We start from the raw sequence: 22,644 nt of genomic DNA, 5'->3' as shown, positions 1-22,644 counted from the left end.
GGGAGTCTTTTAAGTCACTCTGGAAGCCAGGGGACAGGCTGGTGGTTTTCTGTTGCCTACAAATGCTGAGCTACAAACCGTGTCCTTCTGTAAGCTGGACCACTTCTTTTCCTCTTGGAAAAGCCCCCTTTCTTTGTGCAAGGCCCTGGGCTGCCGCAGAAGGTCTCAGCCACAGCAGCTTACTGGAGCCCTGATGTATTGGGCTGGGAGAGGGAGGCTTGGTCTAGATATCCAAGTGCCTCTCCCTCTGCATCTCTCTCTGCTCTGTCTCTGTCACTCTCTATGTGTTTCTGTATAAATCTCTGTTTCTGTATTTTCTGGTCTCTCTCGGGAACCCTTGGCCTCTCTCTGCTTCTCTCTGACTCCCTGTGAATGGGGTATCCTGTGGTCGGTGTCTCCATCTCCCTGCCTGATCTTCTCTCTATAGATCTATAGAGAAATGGGCAAGGAGGATTAGCAGACTTGTCTGCTCATGTCCACATATCTGAGTGGCTCTCTTACAATCCAGAGTCACCACGCCCCTCAGTGTCTCTGTACTTCTGTTTCCCCCTTTCCTCTGTTTCGATGTCTCTGTCTCTCAGACATTACCTCAAAAGTGAATTAACTTCAACATTATCCCTGAAACCTCTCACAGACAGTGTTTATGATCATTCCTTGGTCTTTTCACACTAGGGAAAGAGAGGGGCCACAGTGGGATATGTGGAGATATTGTTGGCCTCACGCTCTGGAGATGGGGAATGGGAGAGGGGGACTGCAGCCACATAGAACTGGCATCTCTGTTCCCTCCCCCTGAAATTCAATCAGGCTAACTTATAAGCATTGTCAGATACACCTCACTGTTTAACAGCAACAACAAAAATTTCAGTAGTGCAACCATTAGAGGAAGTGTGAACATAACTCTAACCATACCAGGTGAGAATGGGTTGTGTAAGAATCCTTTCAAACAAGAAAGAAATCATTCTTAATTACAACAACTCACACTGTGATGTTTTTAAAAGAAATGTCATCCAGGTGGCATGTCTTTGAGAACACCCTTCCTTCGCACTCACCTCCCAAGTTAGGGGTATGGCCAGGTTTGTTAGCTTGGCGCTTTGGTGGGGTGACGGGAGAAATCAGTAGAAAGGTTCTGTCAACAACAAAAGCGTAATTGCACTTAATCGTTAGTAGTCCACTTGTGATTATCACAAATATTCAAAGCACACAGAATGGTGACCTACAGCTACTGATTATATCCTTTCTCTCCAACCCCTCCTTCTTTATATTAGCACTGCTGATAACATAGGAACAGGCCCCTGTGAGACTTCCTCCACCCACCTGGCCTGGATCCCTCTCCTGGGGGCCTGGGGGGGGGGGGTGCTCGTGGGGGGAGGAAGGCGGGACGAAGCAAGCGAGTGGCCTGGAGAGACAGAGCAACACTAGAATGCCTCCTAGCCCTCAAATAGCGCTTCCCAGCTGGCCTACTGGAACCTTCCATGTTACAGTCATCCTTTTATAATGTACCTGAGTCTAAAATAGCCTCGTGTTTTACAGAAATGTTGCTTAGGACAGATAATGCATTAACTCACAGGTAGAATGATCTCCACATGAGCATAGACCACGCCACACTGGATGTAAAATGAACACAGACAAGCATATTTCTGTATCCTGGGTCTGGGGAGCGGGGACTGACACCCCATAAGCAGGTTCTACGAGGAGAGGTTGCTGCACAGAGAGGCCTACTTAGGTCTACTCAGGTCTACTCACCAGGAGAGAGGACAGATAAATAAGCCTACTTCCTCTGAGGAAGACATAATACTGACTAGAAACAGCCTAAAGCTTGTGGGCAGAGGAAGGATTGCAAGAAGTTAGGATAAATTTACCCGGTTCCCAGGCCCATGGTTCTTAGCCCTGGTAGCTCATCAGAATTACTGGGGAGTTTTAAAAAAATTAAAATTAAAAATAAGTGGGGCACCTGGGTGGCTCAGTCAGTTAAGCATCTGCCTTCAGCCCAGTTCATGCTCTCAGGGTCCTGGGATCAAGCCCCACATCGGGTTTCCTCCTCGCAGGGAGCCTGCTTCTCCCTCTCCTCCGTGCTCATGGTCTCTCTCTCTCTCTCTCAAGTAAATAAAATATTTTTTAAAATTTTTTTAAATTAAAAAAATTAAATTTAATTAAAAAAATTTTTAAAGTGACAAGCCCTAACCCCAAGAGTGCATGGTTTAAACTTTCTTGGGTGTACACAGTATTTGTTTTTTAAAAAGCTCTCTAGGTGTTTCTAAGGTGCTGCCAGCATTGAAAACCATGGACTCCACAACCAACAAACTGAAAATAAAGTTCTGGGTATAATCCTGACTTATCTTTTAGGTAAAAACACAAAGAGAAATGGGCCCAATGACTATTTCTGGATAGTACTGAAGGGCAGACTAGCCCTGTGTGGCTGGACCAATGGGTACTGAAATCACATCAGAAAGGAGCGGAGCCAGACTGGAAGGGGTTGCAAGAGCCTGACCTCTCCTGAGGGCACCGGGCAGACCAGTGACGTGGTGGGGGTACTTTCGCCAAGCAAGCTGGCTAGAGGCAAATATGTACAATGCTAGGGACTTCAGGATGAGAGGGTCCCAGCATCAAAGACATGAGAACCATCAGGGGGCCTCCTAAAATCCCCAGACACACCGCAGACCAATCCAATGAGACTCTGCAGGGGTGGGACTCGGCAACATGTTTTGAAGCTTCCTACTTGACTCCAATCTTTGGCTAAGGTTGAGATCCACTGCTTTAAATCATGATTGATGTTTAGTCTCAATAAAATGAAATTTTAACATTTCAGCTGGAAAGGCTATGGAGAGGCCAACAATCCCCAGAGTGTGCAAACCAAGGACCAAGTTCGGGTAGGAGTAACAGCCATAGAGATGGGAAAAGAAAGGAGGGGAGGTAAAAGGAGGGTGACGGAAATCAAAAGAGAGAGACCAGAAAGGCAAGGGATATAGGGTGGGACAGTGCTGCTACTCAGGCCACAGGCTGTCAGCCCAACCATGGGTATGGATCCTACCCAATGTCGGCCTGGAAGACTCTAGATTGCCTCTTCTCTTGGATTCGATGTCCCCGGGGCCAACCTTGAAGTCCCTTTTGCGGCCATTCAAACACTTTCCGTATTTCCCTCCCTCAGAACAGCTGAGGGGTGGAACCTTGGCATAACAATACACGGTTTCTGCACTGCGCAAGTGAAGGTCAAGGGCGTGTGTAGAGCCTTCTCTACAACACCGCTGAGCCGGCCCCAGCCTTCCTTTACAACTCCGGTAACCATGGCGGCCAGCCCCTCTTGAAAATCAAGCTACTAGGAAGTTCTTTGTTTGTGTGGCGTCAGAATCTGTTTCCCTGGACTTCCTCACTTTGTTTGCAGCTCTGCCAACTAGAGTTGGAGGGAAAGAGCAGGCGGTCCCAGGAAGATGAGATTTTCTTTCTCATTTCTCTGCTTCCACATGGGCTTGCTCTCCTGCTGCCTGGGTTGAAGTCTGCCCCCCCGAAACAACCGCCCACCCCCACTCCCTGCCTGGCCACTCTCCTCTAAATGCACATAGTCTGCTTTCCTCTCTATGGATGCCATGACCCCCGAAGGAATCTGAACAGATCAAAGAGGTGCTCACGGAGCACTTCGGAAGACACAGAGTTAGGGGGACTGTTTTAGCAACACGCCACATGCAATAATGAGTATGCAGGCTTTACCTCAGATAGTCTGGAGCTCCATTTTGCAGAAGTTACTCGACTCTTTAAAGCTTCTCTTATCTGGATAGAGAACAAAAGGAGTTAAGAATTAAAAGATTGTGAGAAGTCAACACAGATGCTCAGGCCAGGCCAACACTCTGGGGAGAGAGTGGGTTACCAGCCAGGCCCTGTCGCTGGGATGTGGAGGGGTCTAGAACTCGGAGGAACGCTTCAGGAAAAGGTGGGGAGAGGGAGAGACACAAGAAGGTGAGGCTAGCACAGGAGACGCCTATTCAGAGGCCTGAAGCGTGAACCCCGTGCCTAAGAAATACATTTTGCCACAAGTTTGAGGAATCTTTGATTTCGCTTTGGTAGCAGATTTTTGGAGCACTTGATAGTTAGACATTTCCTGTGGCTTGTCTGTTATTTGAACCCCCTTTCCAGGGGCACCGGGGTGGCTCAGTTGGTTAAGTGTCTGCCTTCGGCTCAGGTCATGATCCCGGGGTCTTGGGATGGAGACCTGCATCGGGCTCCCTGCTCAGTGGGGAGCCTGCTTCTCCCTCTCCCTCTGCCCTTCAGCCCCTCAGCTCTTCTGCCCCTCTGTCCCTGCTCATGCTCTCTCTCATAAATAAATAAAATCTTTAAAAAAGAAAACAACCTTTTCTAGAGGCCAATCCATAGTTAAAAAACAGAATCCTATGCAACATAGCAAAAGTCCATGGAATAAAGAAAATAAGAATAACAAATAACAACTACATTTTGTATGTTAAATATATATTAAATAGATTTAACATAAATATATTATAAAATGTAAATATATTTGATACATATTAAATAATATATATGATTATATATGGTATGTTAATGCTAATGTAATATATAGTAATAGAAATACATATAACATACTAATAAAACACATTTATGTATTAATGTTATAAATGATCTATAATAATATAAATTAATACAGTATAATGCTAATATGGCATATTTATATATTAAGTAATTTTTTTTAAAGATTTTATTTATTTGTTTGACAGACAGAGAAAGAGAGCACAAGCAGGGGGAGTGGCAGGCAGAGGCAGAGGGAGAGGGAGAAACGGGCTTCCTGTGGAGCAGGGAGCCCAACGCAGGGCTCTATCCTAGGACCCTGGGATCATGACCTGAGCCCAAGACAGATACTTAACCAACTGAGCCACCCAGGAGCCCCTATATTAAGTAATTTATTAATGTATCAAATATACTTTGTTTCTTACATTATATTTTGTTTTATATTCATATGTTTTTAAAAAACACTTTTCATGCCTGTCATCTCATTTTATTCAAGAAATAATCCTATAAAATAGATACTATTATGCCCATTTTACAACAGAGGACATTAAGATTAGTAGTCGAGGTGACACCCAAAGTCAGTTGACTACTGAGAAGAACTGAGACTTGGCTTTATATCCCCAGACTCCAAACCAACTTGTCAATTTCCCTACATCTCTCCTGCTGAATGCAGGCACTGTCTTATTTCTATTCCCTCTTCCCTTCCACTTCATAAAATGTTATTCACATTCTGAGGACTTATAGTTAGTTCTGTCTTCACAGTTAATGGGTACCAAACCTCTCCAGCTCAAAGTGACTTCATGCTTCCCAGAAAATACAATATGCTTTGTCACACACGGGATCCAAGGGGGGAGAGGCACTACCCAGGGCTTGGGGGCTGTGCACTCAAGGGTCCACTGGGATATGGGGAGACAACCTAGAGCTTCTATTTACATTTCCTTTTTTCTCATCTTTTTTAAAATTTGTGTTTCATAACATGCAAAATACATACTTTGTAAATTGATAATAAACCCATCTGGAGACATATGCTCATTACTTTTTACTTATCCTAAAAAAAATTTGTGAAGATTCCTGGCATAAACAACTTTATGTCAATTAATCATGTACGCTCCTGTGACATCTTTGAGTCTTGACCTTTTATGTTAGAATGTTAAATGTAAGAGGTTTTGATCTTCACAGAAGGTTCTATGTCTTAGAGTTCTTTGCACATCTCATAACACCTGGTAAATTAATAAATAATAATGCTGCTGCTGTTTTGTGGTATTATGATTAATTAAAAAAAAATCACTTGGTATACAACTGTATACCTTAAATGCTTTCTGTGTATTTTCACTTAACAAAATCACATTTGTTCTTTACCAGATTGAGCAGAATAGGCAGGAAAATCATCATTATCTCTTCATTCCTTTTGGGGGATCTGGGTTCCTGAGACTTAAGGAACTCTCCCAGTGGTGCAAAGTTTGTACCGGAAATCGGAAGACTGAAACACCAATACTCTACCACTTCTAAATAATTTTTATTCGGTCAATATGGTATCCTCATAACAAAATGAAGGGACGAGTGTGAAATGCCTCTTTCATAAATCTCAGCTATTAACTTAATAATGGAATTAACTAATTAATAATAATTAAGTAAAAAATCAACCCTGCAGTGAAGGTGTTTTCTTCTACATTTGAAAGAGTTGATTACTTTGCTCACTCAGGAGGCAGTATAGTATAAAGGAAAGAGAGTGATCTTAGAAGGCTGAGTAAACATTTGGTATTCTATTCATTTGTTTAGTTTTCCTCTGTTTTCACCACTCACCACCTACACACACACATCTGTACTTGGAAAATTCCCTTCGCAGAGTCTACTGCTCTTTAAGGTGGAACTCACTGTCCCGACCTCCCTTGCAGCGGAAATCCAGCCACGTGACCTGGACTCAGCCAATCAGACATGACAGGACAAAGAAGCAGGTGCCAGTGGATTCCAACAGGCAGGGCAGAGGTGACCTACAGGACGACAGGAGCAGCAAGTCTAGCTCAGCATCTGCTGCCTGACATGGGCCTGGTGAGATGTGCTATCTGCACCCAGGGAAGTGCGGAGGAGCACTGGTGTCTAGTTCTGTGCTCTGGATTGGGAATTTTTCCTTGGGTGTGGCCTCGAGTCTCCAAGCCAGAGAGACCTTCCCGAAGTTGATCTTGTGAGATTTAATTAATCCTCTTTCTGTTTCAGCTTGTTAGAGTGGGTTTCTGTAGAGCTCATGGGCAAGTTTAATCACTCTGAGTCTCACGGTCCACCTCCATAAAACTGAAAATAAGAATACCCAAGATTGTTTTAAAGACTAGAGCTAATGTACATACAATGCTTAGCTCCGCAAGGGTTTGCCAGATGGTAGATTTTACTTGCATCATAAAGAAGAGTGATGCCGTGTGCAAGTGTCCGCACAAATGATGGAGGTCAGAGACACTCAGTAAGTGGTCTTTACAAGTGAGGATTTCAGAGCCGAGTACGGATCATGGGGGAAAACAAAAGGAAGAAGGATTTGTGATACCTTTGGGTCCAGGATTGTTCCAAACACCAAGATGAAGAAGCCCTGAGAAAGACAGAAGAGGGAAGAAGAGCCGTTTAGCCATTTTAAATACCAGTACTCGTCAGTTTCTATTCCAGTTTAAAATAAATAAATAAATAAATAAATAAATAAATAAAATCAAAAACAATTTTATAAAATTTTGACTCTCTTACGGTCACAGCACCTAGATTCATCCATTCGACGAATATTGATTAAGCATCTTGATGTGCCAGCCTCATGCCAGACACCGGGGAAACCTCAGTAAATCAAACAGACCAAGGTCCATGATCTATACCAGATGACGGGACTTTCTTTCTCAACTGGCTAAAATAAAAGTGTTTTGCATTTATCAGGAGCTCACCAGACTACAATAGTCTGAGCAAGTGTCAGAGAATATGTTAGGTCATAGACAGCAGCCTTGCAGTCTTTGGACAAACTATAATGAAAGAAACTTCCATAGAAAAAATATCAAAAGCGACTATGCTCAGCTTCTGTTAACACTCTCAACCTCCTTCCCCCATCCACAACCAAAGATTGTTATAAAACTCACAATGGAAGTCAAGCGCATGGACCCTCAGAAAACTAAGACCCAAAACAGATTGAGCTTCTAAGCACATAACGTGTGCTCAGGAACAGATGCTCCAAATAGGATAACATGGAGGGAATCACTTAGCTCGCAGATCCCTTACCATCCATACAAAGTCAGACCCCATGAAAGTCAAAAGGAAGCTGTTCCTCTATAGGTATAGTCCATTTGAGTTGTCCCAAAACACTCCCCTGAAGAAGGAAGGAAAAGGATTTGTCCCATTTCCAGACAAGGAGAAAGAAACTCAGAGATTCAACTTTGAAAATGTGATAGATTGCAGCATTCATTAGACAGTTTCTCCTGAAGGTGTGGTTATGCAGGTCCTGGCTCACCTGAGAAGAGAAATGAGCTCATGACCTTTGATTAACAAGGCATCACCTTCAATTTCACAATTGAATATGAAGCCTTATATTAGGGTTATAATAGGCAGAGGTCTATTAAGACACATGGTTTTAGTATAAATGGCACCATAAAGATGTTGCAACCCGGTGGTCCTCAACGGGAATGATACCAAACCCACTGCTATCTCTATTTGTAAAAAAGCTTACCTGAGAGGTGGAAGATTTCACAGGCATTGGTGCTGCCCATGTAGCTCATCCATTCCCCTAAACATACCAAATATACCTATCCATTCAGCCAGTCCAGCAAGCACTTCAAAGCTTGGAGAACTTCTGTGAGATTGCTTTTCTGTGTGATGCACTTAGCCTACAAGATAACTGTTGAAATCTGTCACTGTGTCTACCAAGAAAATGTCATGGATGTCATGGGCCATTAGGTTACAAAGTGTCATTTGTATAAAAATGCTTGGGACACGTACACCCAGGCCTGGTTTTGGTACAATGGATACATTTTAAATCGGAATTTTGCTTAGGATTTAAATTTTTTAAATATCTAGAAACCATGATTTTAGCCTGTTTCCTCTAAAAGATATATTCCTATGGTTAAAGGACAAAGAGGAATTTCTCTCCATATAAGGTTTTCAATTTCTCGTGGCTAAACTAAGTATATTCACATCTGCAACGCTTAGCATAACGCCTGACACAAAATACTCGATAAATGTGGTGTCTCTGTATATTTATTTGTGTGTATGTCTGTGTCTACATCTGTGTGTGTGTGTTTAACAGCTTAATTATGCAACCTGCATTTGTAGTCGTTTATCTTACTCATAAATACAGTGTAACTGGGAAATATTCCACTAAGATCACTTTTCATTGGTCCCACCTTGGGAAAAGTTACACAAAATATCATTCAGAAAATCTGATAAATTATTAATCAAGGGTTTAGTATCTGATTGATAAAAATTCACTGGTAGCAGCTTCTTTGCATTTCTTTGGTAGATAAACCACAATTGGAGCAGATAAATCTCAAGGTGTTCTCCCAAATTTTAAAATATATGCTTTACGGAAGGAATGTTCCTATCCCCCCACCAAAATTTATCTGCTAAATCCTAATGCCCAAGGTGAAGGTATTTAAAGGCATGCTTTTGGGAGGTAATTAGGTCATGAGGGTGGGGCACTCATGAAAGGGATTAGTGCCATTACAAAAGAGACCCCAGAAAGCTCCCTTGCCTGTCCTGCTATGTGATGTTATAGCAAGAAGATGGCTATCCGTCTATGAGGCAGGAAGCAGGCTCTCTCCAAACACTGCATTTGTGTATGCCTTGACCTTGGACTTGTCAGCCTCCAAAACTGTGAAAAATAAATCTCTTTTATGTATAAGCCACACAATCTATGGTGTTTTTGTTACAGCAGCTCAAATGGAATAAGACATTTACTTTTCTCCTACTAAAACAACTATAAGGGGGTCTCCAAACCTTACCCAGCCCACAATTGCTCTCAGTAAATACAAGAGAGGATACCAACCAGGAGTTGCAGGTTATAAAGTGTGCAGTCAAGTCAGCAACTTATTAGTTCCCCAGCAAAGGGGGCAGTTGAGCTTTAAAACCAGTGGAGGTGCTCCCACAGGGTTAGGACCAGGAAACCCCCAGGAGAGTCTTTCTCCTACATCTTCTGGACCTCACGGTGTGTTCAGGGGTATCTCTTCTCTGTCTGCTCCATCAGTACCACCTGCCCCTCATTCTAAGACTCTGCTAGTTCTGCTTCCTTCCTCTTGCTTGATTGTGTTCCCCCACCTCAGCTGATGGATAGCTCCCCTTTCTCTCCTCCCACACTGGGCATCCCAAGGATGCCTTGGCCCACTGCTTTGCTGGTAATTAGCCATAACCAACTCTACTAATTTGTAGCACTTGCCCGTCTCTGTGGTTAAATACTCCCACATTGGCTGATTAAAATCTAGCAATGCAATGTCACCAAATGTGGAGTCAGGAAGGGATGGACACATCATTATACAGTGTGTCCACCATACAGACATAATAGATGAAAATAACCTCACGAGTATAGGAAAATATAGACAAATAATTAGGAATTAATGTATTTTGAGGATGTAGGACCTTACACAGAAACTTTGTTTTATTTAATCACAAGTTCGCATATTTAATTTTTAATGAGGTCAGCTTGCAAAACTCCTGAAAATAGAAGTCATTTCTCTGGAGACAGGACAAACCACCTTGCAGCACACCAGTGCCTAGAGCCTACGCCAGTGTCTACCCTTCATCCACACCCCAGGCTCAGCTTCTCACGTCCATCAGTACTGGCATTTAGATGAGCTCCACCCTCCTTGGCAAGAGTCAAGGCAGAAACTGAGTTGAAATTACAAATTGATCTTATCATGATAGGTAAAGGAGCTCATGGTACCAAAATGCAAATGCTCACAGCCTAATCCAGACCAAAACTCACAGGCAAGAGGACAGCCCGGGAGACAAGGAAAGGGAAATGCAGGGGAGTAGATACATAAACTTTTTAAGGGCTCCTGACAAACAGCCATGGGATATGCTGATCAGAAATTTGAGAACGCTAGGTGGTTATACCAGCCCTGTCCATGACTAGCTGCATAAACTTGGGTAAAAGCTATATAAAAAATGTTTTTTTGTAGAAATGCATAAATACAGAGTCAAATTATGAGGCACCTCTATTATTATTAACTTTGTTTGCCAAGCCATCAAAATGCTTATTGTAAAATGAAATCATTATATTTGAATTTTGGAAGAGAAAAAAGAGAAAATATTTGACTTCAAATCTCTATTATCCACCAGGTAAAACATTTATTTTCAAATAAGTCTACATTCAGAAAAAAGGATTATTTTAAAGGTCATTAGAAAAATAAAAGCTTTCTTATCAGTTAATTCTTATCTACGTATTTAACATTCAATATGATAAACTTTGGCTCATTGGTACATAGTGACAGGAAAAAAATGAAAAAAAAAACAAATTTCAGTCAAGTAAGGGATTATTGAATATTGAATATGGAATAACTACTATGCAGCCATTAAAGAGACATATTTATACATAGTTATCTACTAAGAGGCTACCATGTATTCTTAAGTGAAAAAATAAGGTGCATAATAATATATATCTTAACCCCTATATTATGTCAAAATATATTGTATATAAGCATAAAAATTTGGCAAGGAGATACATGAAACTGTGAACATTGTTTAATTCATAGAGGTGAGAGAAGAGAAGGGAAACTATTTATCTTTAATACTGTTCTGTATGACTTGCCTCATTAAAATAAGATGATTTCCAATGGGAACTAAAAATTCCAAATGGAAAGAAATATAATAAAGGAGCACATTTTAATATCTCCAGTTAGGTACCTAGATTTGGGGGAAGTGGTGGTGTTTAATTTCTAAACAGTAGCAGTTCAGCCTTACTGTTGTGCTATTTATAATCTTTAGGTCATTTTGGTACTTGGTGCTTTCCCAATGTTTAATTTCATTTTCCTAACACCCCTATAAGGTGGGCAGTATTATACCCATCTTATAAGTGAGAAAAATGTGGCTCAGAAAAGTTAAACAAATATCCCAAGAGAACATTACACATTAGTAAGTGAGAGAACCAAGATTTGAACCCAGGCCTTTCTGGGGAAAAAGCTTATTTCCTGACTCACTACGCTACTCCAAGTCCATTGTCTTTCACAAAGAAATACAATTGCAGAAGCTCCTGATGACAAACCTTCTTCCTGAATTCTCTCCCTTAGTACTGGGTCAGTAGAACCTAGACTTACCTGGAAAGCATTGAGCAAGGAGAAGATGATGTGGAAGACCAGGTTGCTATCATCGATGACAGTGGCTATCCCAAATCCCCATGTCAGGCCCAGCAGTGGTGTGAGGATAGCGATATTCTTACTGATTCTCACAATGGCTCTCACTTCCTGGAACATGGAACTGCCAATGGCGGCTCGCTGGGTCTTGACAATCACCAGTGTGACTGTGATCAGGTTTACGACCACGATGGCCAGGGCTGGGACCACAAAGGCCAGGAGGGCCTTGGTCATGTCCCAGTTGAGCCAGCAGGCCTCAGGCCGTAGGTAGCCTTTGCTGGGCTCAGTGGCAGCAACCGTGACAGCAGCAATGAGCAAAGGGCACCCGTAGCCAACTGAAAAGAGAGCAGCCACCAAAACCGATTTGGGCACTGTATGGAAAACAATCAGGATTCCATAGAGGATAAGGAGTGCCTTGGCCAGCATCCAGAAAAACACAGAAAGGTAAAAGAAATGAACAAAAAACGTTGCTGCCACGCATCCGTTGTGGTGTGTCATGGGACCACTAAGAAAGGAAGCCACGACGAACCACACGTCAGCCATCAGCAAGGTGGCAGCGATGTTGGCAATGCACACATGGCGTAAGTATGAGATCTCTGTCTTTGTCACTTGGCCCCAGACCAAGACCTCAATGATCAAGCAAAGGACCAAGCTGCAGATCGAAATGCCCAGCCCTATGTACGTGATATGAGTCAGGATCGGGCTCTCCAAGATGTGGGGTGCCATGAGAATGGAGAAGGAGGTAAATAACCTGCTTGGCCTGCATTTGCAAACAGCTTGCTGGGAGTTTTCTTGAATTATTTGACAGGCCTGCTGGTCCCATCTGCTCTCCAGGGAGTGCCAGCCAACACACTGTGTCCTCCTCTCCTCCGACTTGCTGATCTTTTCAAAAATCAATGAGATTCTTTTAAGTTCCTTGGGCAAAATGACAGACAAGACGAGCCCATTGACGGTAACATTCTCCAAAAGACTGGCTTCTAGGATGGCCCCAAGAGTCGGAAATGCAATGCTGATGGCCCGGGAAGGAGCAGGCACCTTCTGAAGTTCATCTCTACCAATCAGCACCCGCCCAGTGATCTCACTGCCCATGTCGTTAATTCTCATTGAAAAAGTGAAATTCTTCCCAGCATTGTCTTGGGATATGGTGGTGCCCATAGTATGAATGAAGACATCTGATATGTCAATGGGATACTTATTTATAGATAGCTTTCTTGCAAAGGAATTGACCGAGTGTAGCAGGACACAGCTGCTGTTTCTTTCAGGGATGAAGGTCCAGTTTGAGATGCTTTTGCTGTTGAGAATGTGGTTGGCCATGATACTGTAACTCTGCCAATGAAGAACCAGAATTAGTACTGAACCACTTCCCGAATCTGCCAGGACAGTCAGGATTCACTTTTATAAAGTGTGGTCCTCCAGCCCGTTGCATAGGCATCCCCTGGGAACTTCTTAGAAGGATGGACTCTCAGGGTCCACCCCAGACCTAGTGAATCAGAATCAGCCTCGTAATGAGATCCCCAGGGTACTGGCAGGCCAACAAAGTTTGAGCTGGAGAATAGCACAAGGAAGGAATTGCCCTCATGTCATGTATGAAGAGTCTCCCTGGGAGGCAGGCAAGTGGGCAGCCTTCCCCAATCTCACTGACATCAGCACTTTCCCCTTCACACTGTGGTGAAGCCAGCCACTTGCCCACCCCGCTCAGAATACCCAATAAATATCTATTGAGTCCCAACTGTGTGTAGGACCCTGGACAGGAACATAGCAAATTGAAATTTGATGCCAGAGGCTGAACCTCCTTTTTCTCCTCTGCCTCAAAGATTCAAAGTAAAAGAAGTGAATCCAGGTCCACTTCACACTTCTGCAGCAGACACGTATGGCTGTATTCTTTGCATTCGCTTAATTTCCACCTTAGCATCCTGTTCTGACTTACAAGTAAAAGTAGGAAAAGTCTTCCTCGGCAGGAACCAGAATAGTTCTTAGAGGTTTTCAGTAGCCAAAATATACGTTGGGCGAGCTTATCCCTGGGTCGGGCCCAGCACCCAAGAAGTTCTGTTTCTAAACGTGTACTGGTTGTGTTCACCTTTTCCATTTTCCTTTGTTTATTCTGTGGTGAACATTTATTGAGCACTTGCTATGCTAGGCATTACAGACACTGATGGGATAGACCCCCAAAAGCCCACAGAATACTCCAGCGAAACTGCATTCCTTTCCACCAAAATGTCATTCTACCAAGTCAAGGCTACTCACCTGCATCTTCACTTTGTCGACACCTGTCGATAGCACCGTGGATATGTTGTGTAGGAGCTGCACAATGACAGCGATGTTTCCTGGGAGCCGGGGAGACTGCCGAATGTTCCTGAGTACACAGGACAAATCCTCCGGACACTTTTGCATCAGCATGTCTGTGATGGTCTCAGACTTTCTGGCATATTCTTTTATTACAGTATTTCCTCCGAATGGTCGAACTGAATATGAATTTGTCTAAGAAAGGTCAAAAAGAAAGTTTGTATTGGGTTACTTTTGCTTTGAATATTAAAGTACCTTTAATCAACCTTAGGACACCCTTATCACGCAATTGTACGTTGCAAAATGTTTGTCAATTTTATATTTTCGTAGTCACATTTGCTATGGAGTAACTTGCCCCATTACCAAGGTATATGAATAGAAAAACCCAAGTTCCAGCTTGCCAGCTGCCTGTTGCAAAGCCCTCCCTCTCCAGTGAACAAATGTTATCTTTAGCAAAGCACTTCAGACCCCTTCTGTGCATATATACCGTATATATGTCTTGTGCAACTGATAAATTTCTAATGTCATTTAAGCCTATTTTTACTAAACATATTTTAAACATAGAAATTCTGGACTAGATTTGGATGAATCAGCTGACACCAACACAAAAGAATGACTGAAAATAGTGATAAATAGTATCTCCCACAGATTCAGGTTCTGGGTCCCAGCCTTCAGAACAAGGGAAGCGAACATGGCCCCTGACTGGCAGCCTGTTTTTTTGTAAGTAAAGTTTTATTTGGAGCCAGTCTGCTCATTACTGAAGTATTGTCTAAGGCTGCTTTCCTGCCGCAATGGCAGAGTTGAATTCTCACAATAGAGACCCTTTGACCCACAGGGATCAAATATTAATTATCTGGCCCTTTACAGACAAAAAAAAAAAAAAAAAAGTCAACCCTTACTTTAGAGGACCCCTTCCTGGCATCTTCTTGCCTGCCCCTTCACAAGACAAAGAGACTGTGGGCCTAGAGGATAAGCTTACTCAGAACTCATGTCCCTGCATCTAGACACTCAAATTCCCTGCTCAGCAACCCCAAACCCACTTCCGGGGCCCACATGGCCTCTTCTCTGAGTCTGTGCTACATGATGGACCACACCACCAGTATGCTCACCACTAGGCCTGCGAGGTGGCAACAGGATACCAGTTTTCAGGGTTATGAGCATGTGACCTTGGCTTTCCACCACCCTTGAGGAGCAGGATAAAACCTCATGGGACACCAGCAGAACATATTTTACTTAGCAGTCTGGAAGCTTGACTTAAAGCACTTAGATAGTAAAACATATAGTACATGGGTCTCTGTATTTATCATTGCCCAGATTTCTCAAATTAGGGGCACATTCAGTGATGGACACCCTGAGGCAGGCAGCCTTTGAAGACTGGTTGGGGACTTCAAGTATAGCATCTACTGGTGTTCCCCCTGATCGCCCCTAAAATCACCAAATAGGGATGTTCCCTAGGACCAAAGAGATGTGAAGGTATTGACTCATCTTAAGGAATCAGGAGCTGAATGTCAGAAAGGTGAAGCCCCTACGAGAAGAAGAGTGAAGAAACAAAAAGAGAAGAAATAATATTTCACCTGATTTTATTTATCAAAATTTGATCTTTAAAAGTGTGTCATTACTTAAGTATGTGTGGAAATAGGTTCATCTGTTTGATGACGAAGGCCTTCCCTTGCGGCCAGCTTGTGCCTCATGCTTTACTGACCACAGAACTCACCTGGGGGCCTTGATAACTTGCAGCTTCAGATTCGATTCAACAGGCCCAGAGTGAGGCCTGTATATCTAAAAGTTCTCAAGGTAGGAGCGCCTGGATGGCTCAGTCCTTACGCATCTGCCTTCGGCTCAGGTCATGATCCCAGGGTCCTGGATCAACTCCCTGTATCGGGCTCCCTACTCTGCTTCTCCATCTCCCTTTGCCTTCCCCTCCCCCTGCTTGTGTGCTCTCTCACTCTATCTCTGTCAAATAAATAAATAAAATCTTTTAAAAAAATAAATAAATAAAAGTTCTCAGGGTGGCCAATGCTGCTGGTCAGAGAAGGGTACCTTGAGGCCCGAGGCTTTGCTGTAAAGAGCTAAGAGCAAAGATGGAGAAATAAGCTGTGATCATTCCCCACAGTTCTTCTAGCTCTGACCTGAGGATCAGGTTCCTTTGTATCATGAAGCGTGTAGGAACCCAGAGCACAAACTTTCAGATGCCCAAACTTAGAACCTCCATTCTTGTGCAGAGAGAGAAAATGAGTAGGTGTTTATGTATTCATGTACAAATGCACTCACCTACCAGTCCTGCCATGTGCTTCCCCTCTCTCTTATTGACTGCACTATGCATTGTTAATTGGGTCTCCCCTCTGCGTGTGAGAGAAAGGATATTACCTCGAAGATGTTGAAGGCATTAAGAGTCCGGCAGGTTTCAGTGATCTTGTGCCATTTCTTTTGCCTGCATAAAAACCCCGTATTTCCCTGAGTGTCTGGAGGGCAAGGTTGGCTGCAGTGGGAATTGTCCACACAGACACCATCACATACACCTGGAGAAATAAAAGGTATTGACATCAGATGGAGATCTTGGGGCTCTGTACCGCGTGAGCTAATCACCAAGGCGTCAGCACAGTGAGGGCACATGAACCCCATGTACATCAGATGTATTTTCTTCTCAAACTGGAGGACGATTGAAATAGATCAGTGATCGTCATCTATTTCAGTGACAAACAACTGTTGTCTCCAAAAAAATCTTTTTTTTTAAGATTTTTTTTTTAATTTATTTATTTGACAGAGACCACAAATAAGAAGAGAGTCAGGCAGAGAGAGAAAAGGAACCAGGCTCCCTGCTGAGCAGAGAGCCCGATGCGGGACTCGATCCTAGGACCCTGAGATCATGACCTGAGCCGAAGGCAGAGGCTTTAACCCACTGAGCCACCCAGGCACCCTCCAACAAAATCTTATCCAGAACTCAGACATGCAAAACAGATAAAAGGGGAACTTCCCCTTTTGAAGTGACAAGAAAGAGCCCACGTTCAGTCCACGAGGTCTCTCACACCCCACAGTTCCCTCAAACTCCTCCAGCTCCCCAGAACACAGTATGGAAGCCATGGCACCCCGTGTTCTGTGAGAAAGCTCCCAGCTCCAGAACTTCGTAACGAGTCATGTCACCCAAGAGTTTTCCCAAACCTGCTCGGGCCACTGCTCCAGGCTGGACTGGGTCAGCGAAAGAGTTTATGGCAAAGAACTCTCTGGCCAGGACGGAGCAGAGGGTGCTGGCAGGAGAGGAGAGCAGGGGTCAAAGGTAAGATTTAATATGAGATAACTAAAGAGTCCCAATGTGAGCCATTAAGCAGTCCCATCTGTCATGCCATCAAGAGAGGGCTGAACATGGTTCTCTGTTACAATAAACAAAAATTTCCATTTGATCACTAATCGCTGCCAACGTACCATGTGGCCTGGCAGACATCTTCTCTTTGCTTTTGTTGGCAACCTAGAAAGGGAAAATCAAAATCCACATGAAAACTAATTGTTGTGATGCCAGCCCAATGATCCACTTTAGTCACAGACCAATGGCCACATCTGAATCATCTCTGATGCCAGGACACCAACAAAAGCTGAGACCAGGAAGTACGTCCCCATGGCCCCATTTTGTCATCAGTCGGGATGGCTTTCTCTCTGGCGGAGACTCAGCAGGAGCCCTCCTTCCTCTCCAACAAGAAGGACCAGCATTCTATCCAAGAAATACACCATGTGCAGAGATGGACTTAAGTGGAAGTTAACGGAGCTGAAGCTTTGGAATCCCTTGTTTGTATGGGCCCCTTCAAAGCCCTGAGAGAGGTTCTAACAATGTGTTCACACGATCATATATTTTATTGAATTTCCAAAGGCAAAACAGTTTAACCATCTTCTGTTCAGACCATGATTTTTGGCCACTCTACCTTTCCTTCCTTCACACTCTCCCTCATTTTGGATAGATAGTGTTAGAGAGGCTGTAGCTATTTATGGAATCTGGACAAGTATACATTGAATTGGGGCTCCATCTACTTTGAATTTAATAGGATATATTTATGAAATTTGCAGTCATTTCCATATTACAATGAGGACATCAACAAATACGTGACATTCATTTTAAATTATTTACAATTTTTAAAAAACAGTATTTACAATGAGTCACAGAGTGAGAAAATTCTAAGTGTTCTGGATACCTTGCAGCTCATATTTGAAAGAAACTTGTTAGGTGCTTTCCCCACAGTTGACAACAGTCTTACGTATTTAAATGGCATTACCAGTAATGAAAGGAGAAGCTGAAAGATATTTTTCTAAACTAGCTATAATAAAAGACAAATTTGATCAGCAATGCTAGAGGAAAAACTGAATAAGTTTTCTATCTTCTCTATAGAAAAAAAATTATAAAATTATTGGCAATCAAATATGTAGCCAAAAATGTAGAGGAAAAGATGTGAGCATCTTTTATTATTAATAAAAATATTGTGATTTTACTGGGTTTATTACTGAATAAGGCTGAGTAATTGCTGAACGTAAAACTCTTTAGCATTTCTCAATTTGTTGTAAAATTTGAAATGTATTGTAATTGCTTTCCTCAATTTAAGTAGACATTCACTTTTCCCTTAATTTTATATTTGTAATTTTGTATTCCTGTTCCTCAAGGGATCTCCCTTCAAATCTGGCTCCCCCCTATCATGAGCACTTCCCACCTCTCCTGATCAAAAACCCATCTCCATCCTGCCCATTCATATCAGACTGGACCCTTCACTGAGAAGCAGTATCACATTGTGGTCAAGGGCTGTACTCTGGGAAGGGACCACCTGGGTTCAAATCCCAATACTACCACTTGAGACTTTGGAAAAGTCGATCTCTCTGAGCCTCAGTTCCCTCATCCTTAAAGTAGGGTAAGAATGATAGTATTATAATTGTGTGATACCACAGAGCACGTTCATGAAGAATGAATGATATCATCCTAAGGAAAACACTTAAAATGGGGCCTGGAATATTGTAAGTGGTATTTAACATTTAGCTCCCATTACTACTGTCTGAATAAAGGCCTACTGAATATCTAACACATACAAAGCTCAAGTTTGTCCCTTCCAAGAAATCTTTCCTGATCCAGTTCTAAATGATACATCCTTCTCTCTCTGGCTTCCGTAGGATTTATTATTTATATCTCCATAACACACATTCAATGTTTCACATATATGCATATACTCACCTCCCTGCTATTTACTACCTAACCATTTTTATATGCACATATTATCTTCTCAGTTAAACTGTATGTTCCTTAAGAACATGGGTTGTGTATCATGTCTCTTATATCTCCCTACATAGCTAGTTCTCTGTCTCACACGTATGTGTACATGTGCATATTAACATGTATGTATATACCGCCATGTGTACATATGTGTGTTTGTGTGTGTGCATAGAGAGACTGAAATCTCCTGGTTTTGTGCCAGAAGCTTGCTCTCTAGTAGCTGGGAAGAGCCATGGTCCAATTCTCCAACTTGCATTCCAAGAACTAAACCACTAGGGAAGGACCTAGAAGCTCCGTGACTTAGCTATGTGAGTATCGTATGGAGTTCATGTCCCTTGCTTCTTCACAATATTGTTTCTCTCTATGTTATCAAGAAACAAGCACTAATCTTCCATTTTCTCTACCAATAAGAATTTATGGAGGATCTGAATTGGGCATTTTAGGGTCTGTCCAAGGTGAAGAAGATATCACCGAGGATTCACGAAATACAATGTCCTTCAGAGCACTGATGTAAAATGATTTCTCGTTTCAGTCTAGAGATCCAAGCCTTATTATATACCTGGAAGACTTAAAGGATTTTGACCCAGCAAGAATATTAAAATGGCAGTTTTTTTGCATTTTGAAAGACATTCTTATTACATAGGTAAGGAAGGTGAGTCTTCGATAGACAAGACAACTTTCCTGAGGTCACGCAGGGGGTTCCTCTTAGAGCTAAGTCTAGAACTCAACTCTTCTCAATCCTGTGACACTGTCCTTTCCACCAAGTCAGCCCAGGTGCAAGTGGAGACGGCAGAGGAGGTTGTAGGTTGTGGGGAAGTGATGTCCTCAGCCCATCTTGAGAGGTCCATGGCCTCTAATACACCACAATAAAGCATTTCAAAGTGAATAATTCTGGATAACCCATGGCCCATTAAACAGAATCCTATGAAGTCACATTTTATTAATCAGATATGTGGGCAGAGGACCACGGTGTGCTATTTACAAGGAATTCTGGAAACTCTGCCTTCTTAAGTGAAAGACCTGATTCACTTCTTCCCAACTAACTTGCTGAAACACATCCACATCCAACTCCTCCTGGTCATTTCATGTCTAGGGTGGCCTCTGATATGAGCCCCTTTAATTTTAGACATCTGCAGTCTTCAGCAGAATACTATGAAAAGAACCCTTTGGAAACCTGTAATCTGCCAAGCCTGAGAAGATGCTGAGTGAGAAGGGAGGTCAGGAGGGGGGTAGCACCCAGAAGCTCAGCATCCAGTAACTGGTAGGTTGAGAAGAAAAGGACAGAATGTTCGTAAGGCAGTCCTCAATAACCAAGAAAACAAAACAAACATCCCAGGCTCTGTCTACTCTCCAGGTTCTGTCTTATGGGAAAATAGGGATGAGGGAAGGAAGGGGGAAGGAGAACGAAGCTGTGGGGTCAGGATACTTTCCGGGAGAAGTCTTTCTGAAGGAGTCTTAACGGTCCCAGAAGCAAGGCACCAGCTCAGTGCTGGGGAGAAGGGGAGTCGTGGAGAAAACTCCTTGAGTGATTATAATTTGGAAACTCCTACAAAGAATTTCCAAAATCATTCTTTCCTAAGGAGACTTTTGCTAAGAAGGAACATAATACAATGGAAAGTATAAGAAACAGAATCTGAAGAAACAAGGGTCCTACCTAAGTCCTCTGGCTGGATAGAAAATTACCTCAAGAAAATTACATTCCACCACATGGGCCTCAGTTTCCTCTCTCATGTAAGAGATGAAGCTTTACCAGTTGATCTCAAATCTCCCTTCCACATCGTGTAGTCCAATAATAATACACTGTTCCCAAGAATATCAAAGTAGTTTTATGTCTCTCTACCCATCTATCTATCTCAATGATCCTCCACACCTTATTTTAACTAAGTAACTGTTAAGGACATCAAAATGACTTATGGTATGAGGAAAAATATTCTAGAGAGCATCATAGGGCTCACAGCCCCACAAAACTTACAACCAGTACGTTGCTACAGATCTCATCCCAGTTAAACCTTGCTTAAGCCTTGACTATCTGAGGGGCTCATTGCTCCCCCCAGCCGGTCCATTGGGTTCATTAACAGGATTCTCAAAGAGATCTCATTTTGGGTGGGACAAGCTTCATTGAGCCAGACCATTCCTAGGTCCTGCCCACTAACTGCCATTAAATATCTCCCAGTCACATGACACCGCTTACCACCCCCACATTTTCAGGTGCCCCCACAGAAGTAGCACCCCCCTGATTATGAACAATGAAAATCTTCACCATCAAAGGATACGGAAGAAAAACTTTATTAACCTCAAATCATTTGAGCCTCATCTCAAGAACTCATAAAAAAAAAAAATCAAAGGGAAAATAGTTAGAGGCTATTAACTAAAATGGATTTTGGATACCTGTCATTGCAACTTCTTCTGGCTAGACCACTGCCTTCCCCCTCCACTTGAGCACAGGTAACTAGGGCCCCCAGCAGATGGCTGTGCATTTCCATTTGCTTTCCCGCTCATTCCTCCTCCCACTTCCCTTTTCTTACCTGGCATAATGTCCTGCAGGACTCTGTGGGCAAAAGAAACATGAAGCAGTACAGCAAAAGCATGTGAGTCATCGTCTTCCACACGGCTGTCTCTCTTGCTTCTAGAAAAATCAATGAAAAAGGAAAGTGTCTCCAATCCGAAGCTTTCGAAGCTTCTCCCTGAAGATTCAGTCAGCCTTTAAGCTCAGGTTCTGTCCTTCTTGCCGTCATCTCCAATGTCTATGCCCCAGAGGTGGCATCCCTGCAGCCTCCCATTGATCCAGAGAGGCTGCAGGTGTGAGCAGCAGCTGGCGCTGGGAAGGGCAGGCGATGGGATACCTCCTGTGGGAATCCCTCCAAAGGAAGCTTCCTGCTGGGTTGCAATGAATAATAGCCCACGTACAGGGAACCAGAATGATGGTTCACTCCCTGGGTTAGGCAGGCCTGAGAAACGTGTGGGTGGCCGCAGTAGAAGGTGAGCTAGGGTTCCTGTGTGCAGACTCGGGCCAGAAATATCTTTGGAAGGAGAGTAAGCTCCAGGCTTTGCCTATGAGCCTCACTCCCACCTAACTCTGGAGCTGTATTTTCATAGGTAGGTAGCAAAGTTCAAAACCGATTTTAGCCAAGTCCTGCCATTGTTATTTCAGCCCAAATTGATGTCAAAACTAAAATGGTTCCTTGGCACCCAGAACAGTGCTGGAGACATTGTGGGCCCATGATACAGTCATTAGAGAGAGAGGAGAGTGGATGGGAGTAGGGTAGGTGGTCAGGAAGAGCTGATGATTCATATCAGATCCATGCTCTGTAGATG

At 43.0% G+C, this 22,644-nt stretch overlaps 1 protein-coding gene across 1 annotated transcript; it reads right to left on the bottom strand.

Moving 5' to 3' along the window:
* Positions 1–1,078: 1,078 nt before the first annotated feature.
* On the bottom strand, positions 1,079–21,959 carry ADGRF4 (adhesion G protein-coupled receptor F4; the record flags this gene model as incomplete). The annotated part of the gene is made up of 8 exons (XM_080806647.1): positions 21,855–21,959; positions 17,511–17,553; positions 16,458–16,609; positions 14,052–14,285; positions 11,772–13,133; positions 7,043–7,084; positions 3,703–3,762; positions 1,079–1,126 (listed from the first exon to the last, which is right to left on the bottom strand). Exons 1-8 carry the CDS (start codon positions 21,924–21,926, stop codon positions 1,079–1,081), a joined length of 2,013 nt encoding a protein of 670 aa, XP_080662773.1. The 5' UTR covers positions 21,927–21,959.
* Between the last annotated feature and the right edge of the window lie 685 nt (positions 21,960–22,644).

This window comes from Martes martes, assembly GCF_963455335.1.
Source record: "Martes martes genome assembly, chromosome: 6".
NCBI lineage: Eukaryota > Metazoa > Chordata > Mammalia > Carnivora > Mustelidae > Martes > Martes martes.
The sequence above is the reverse complement of the archived record's forward strand: the minus strand, read 5'-3'. Positions and strand labels throughout refer to the sequence as shown.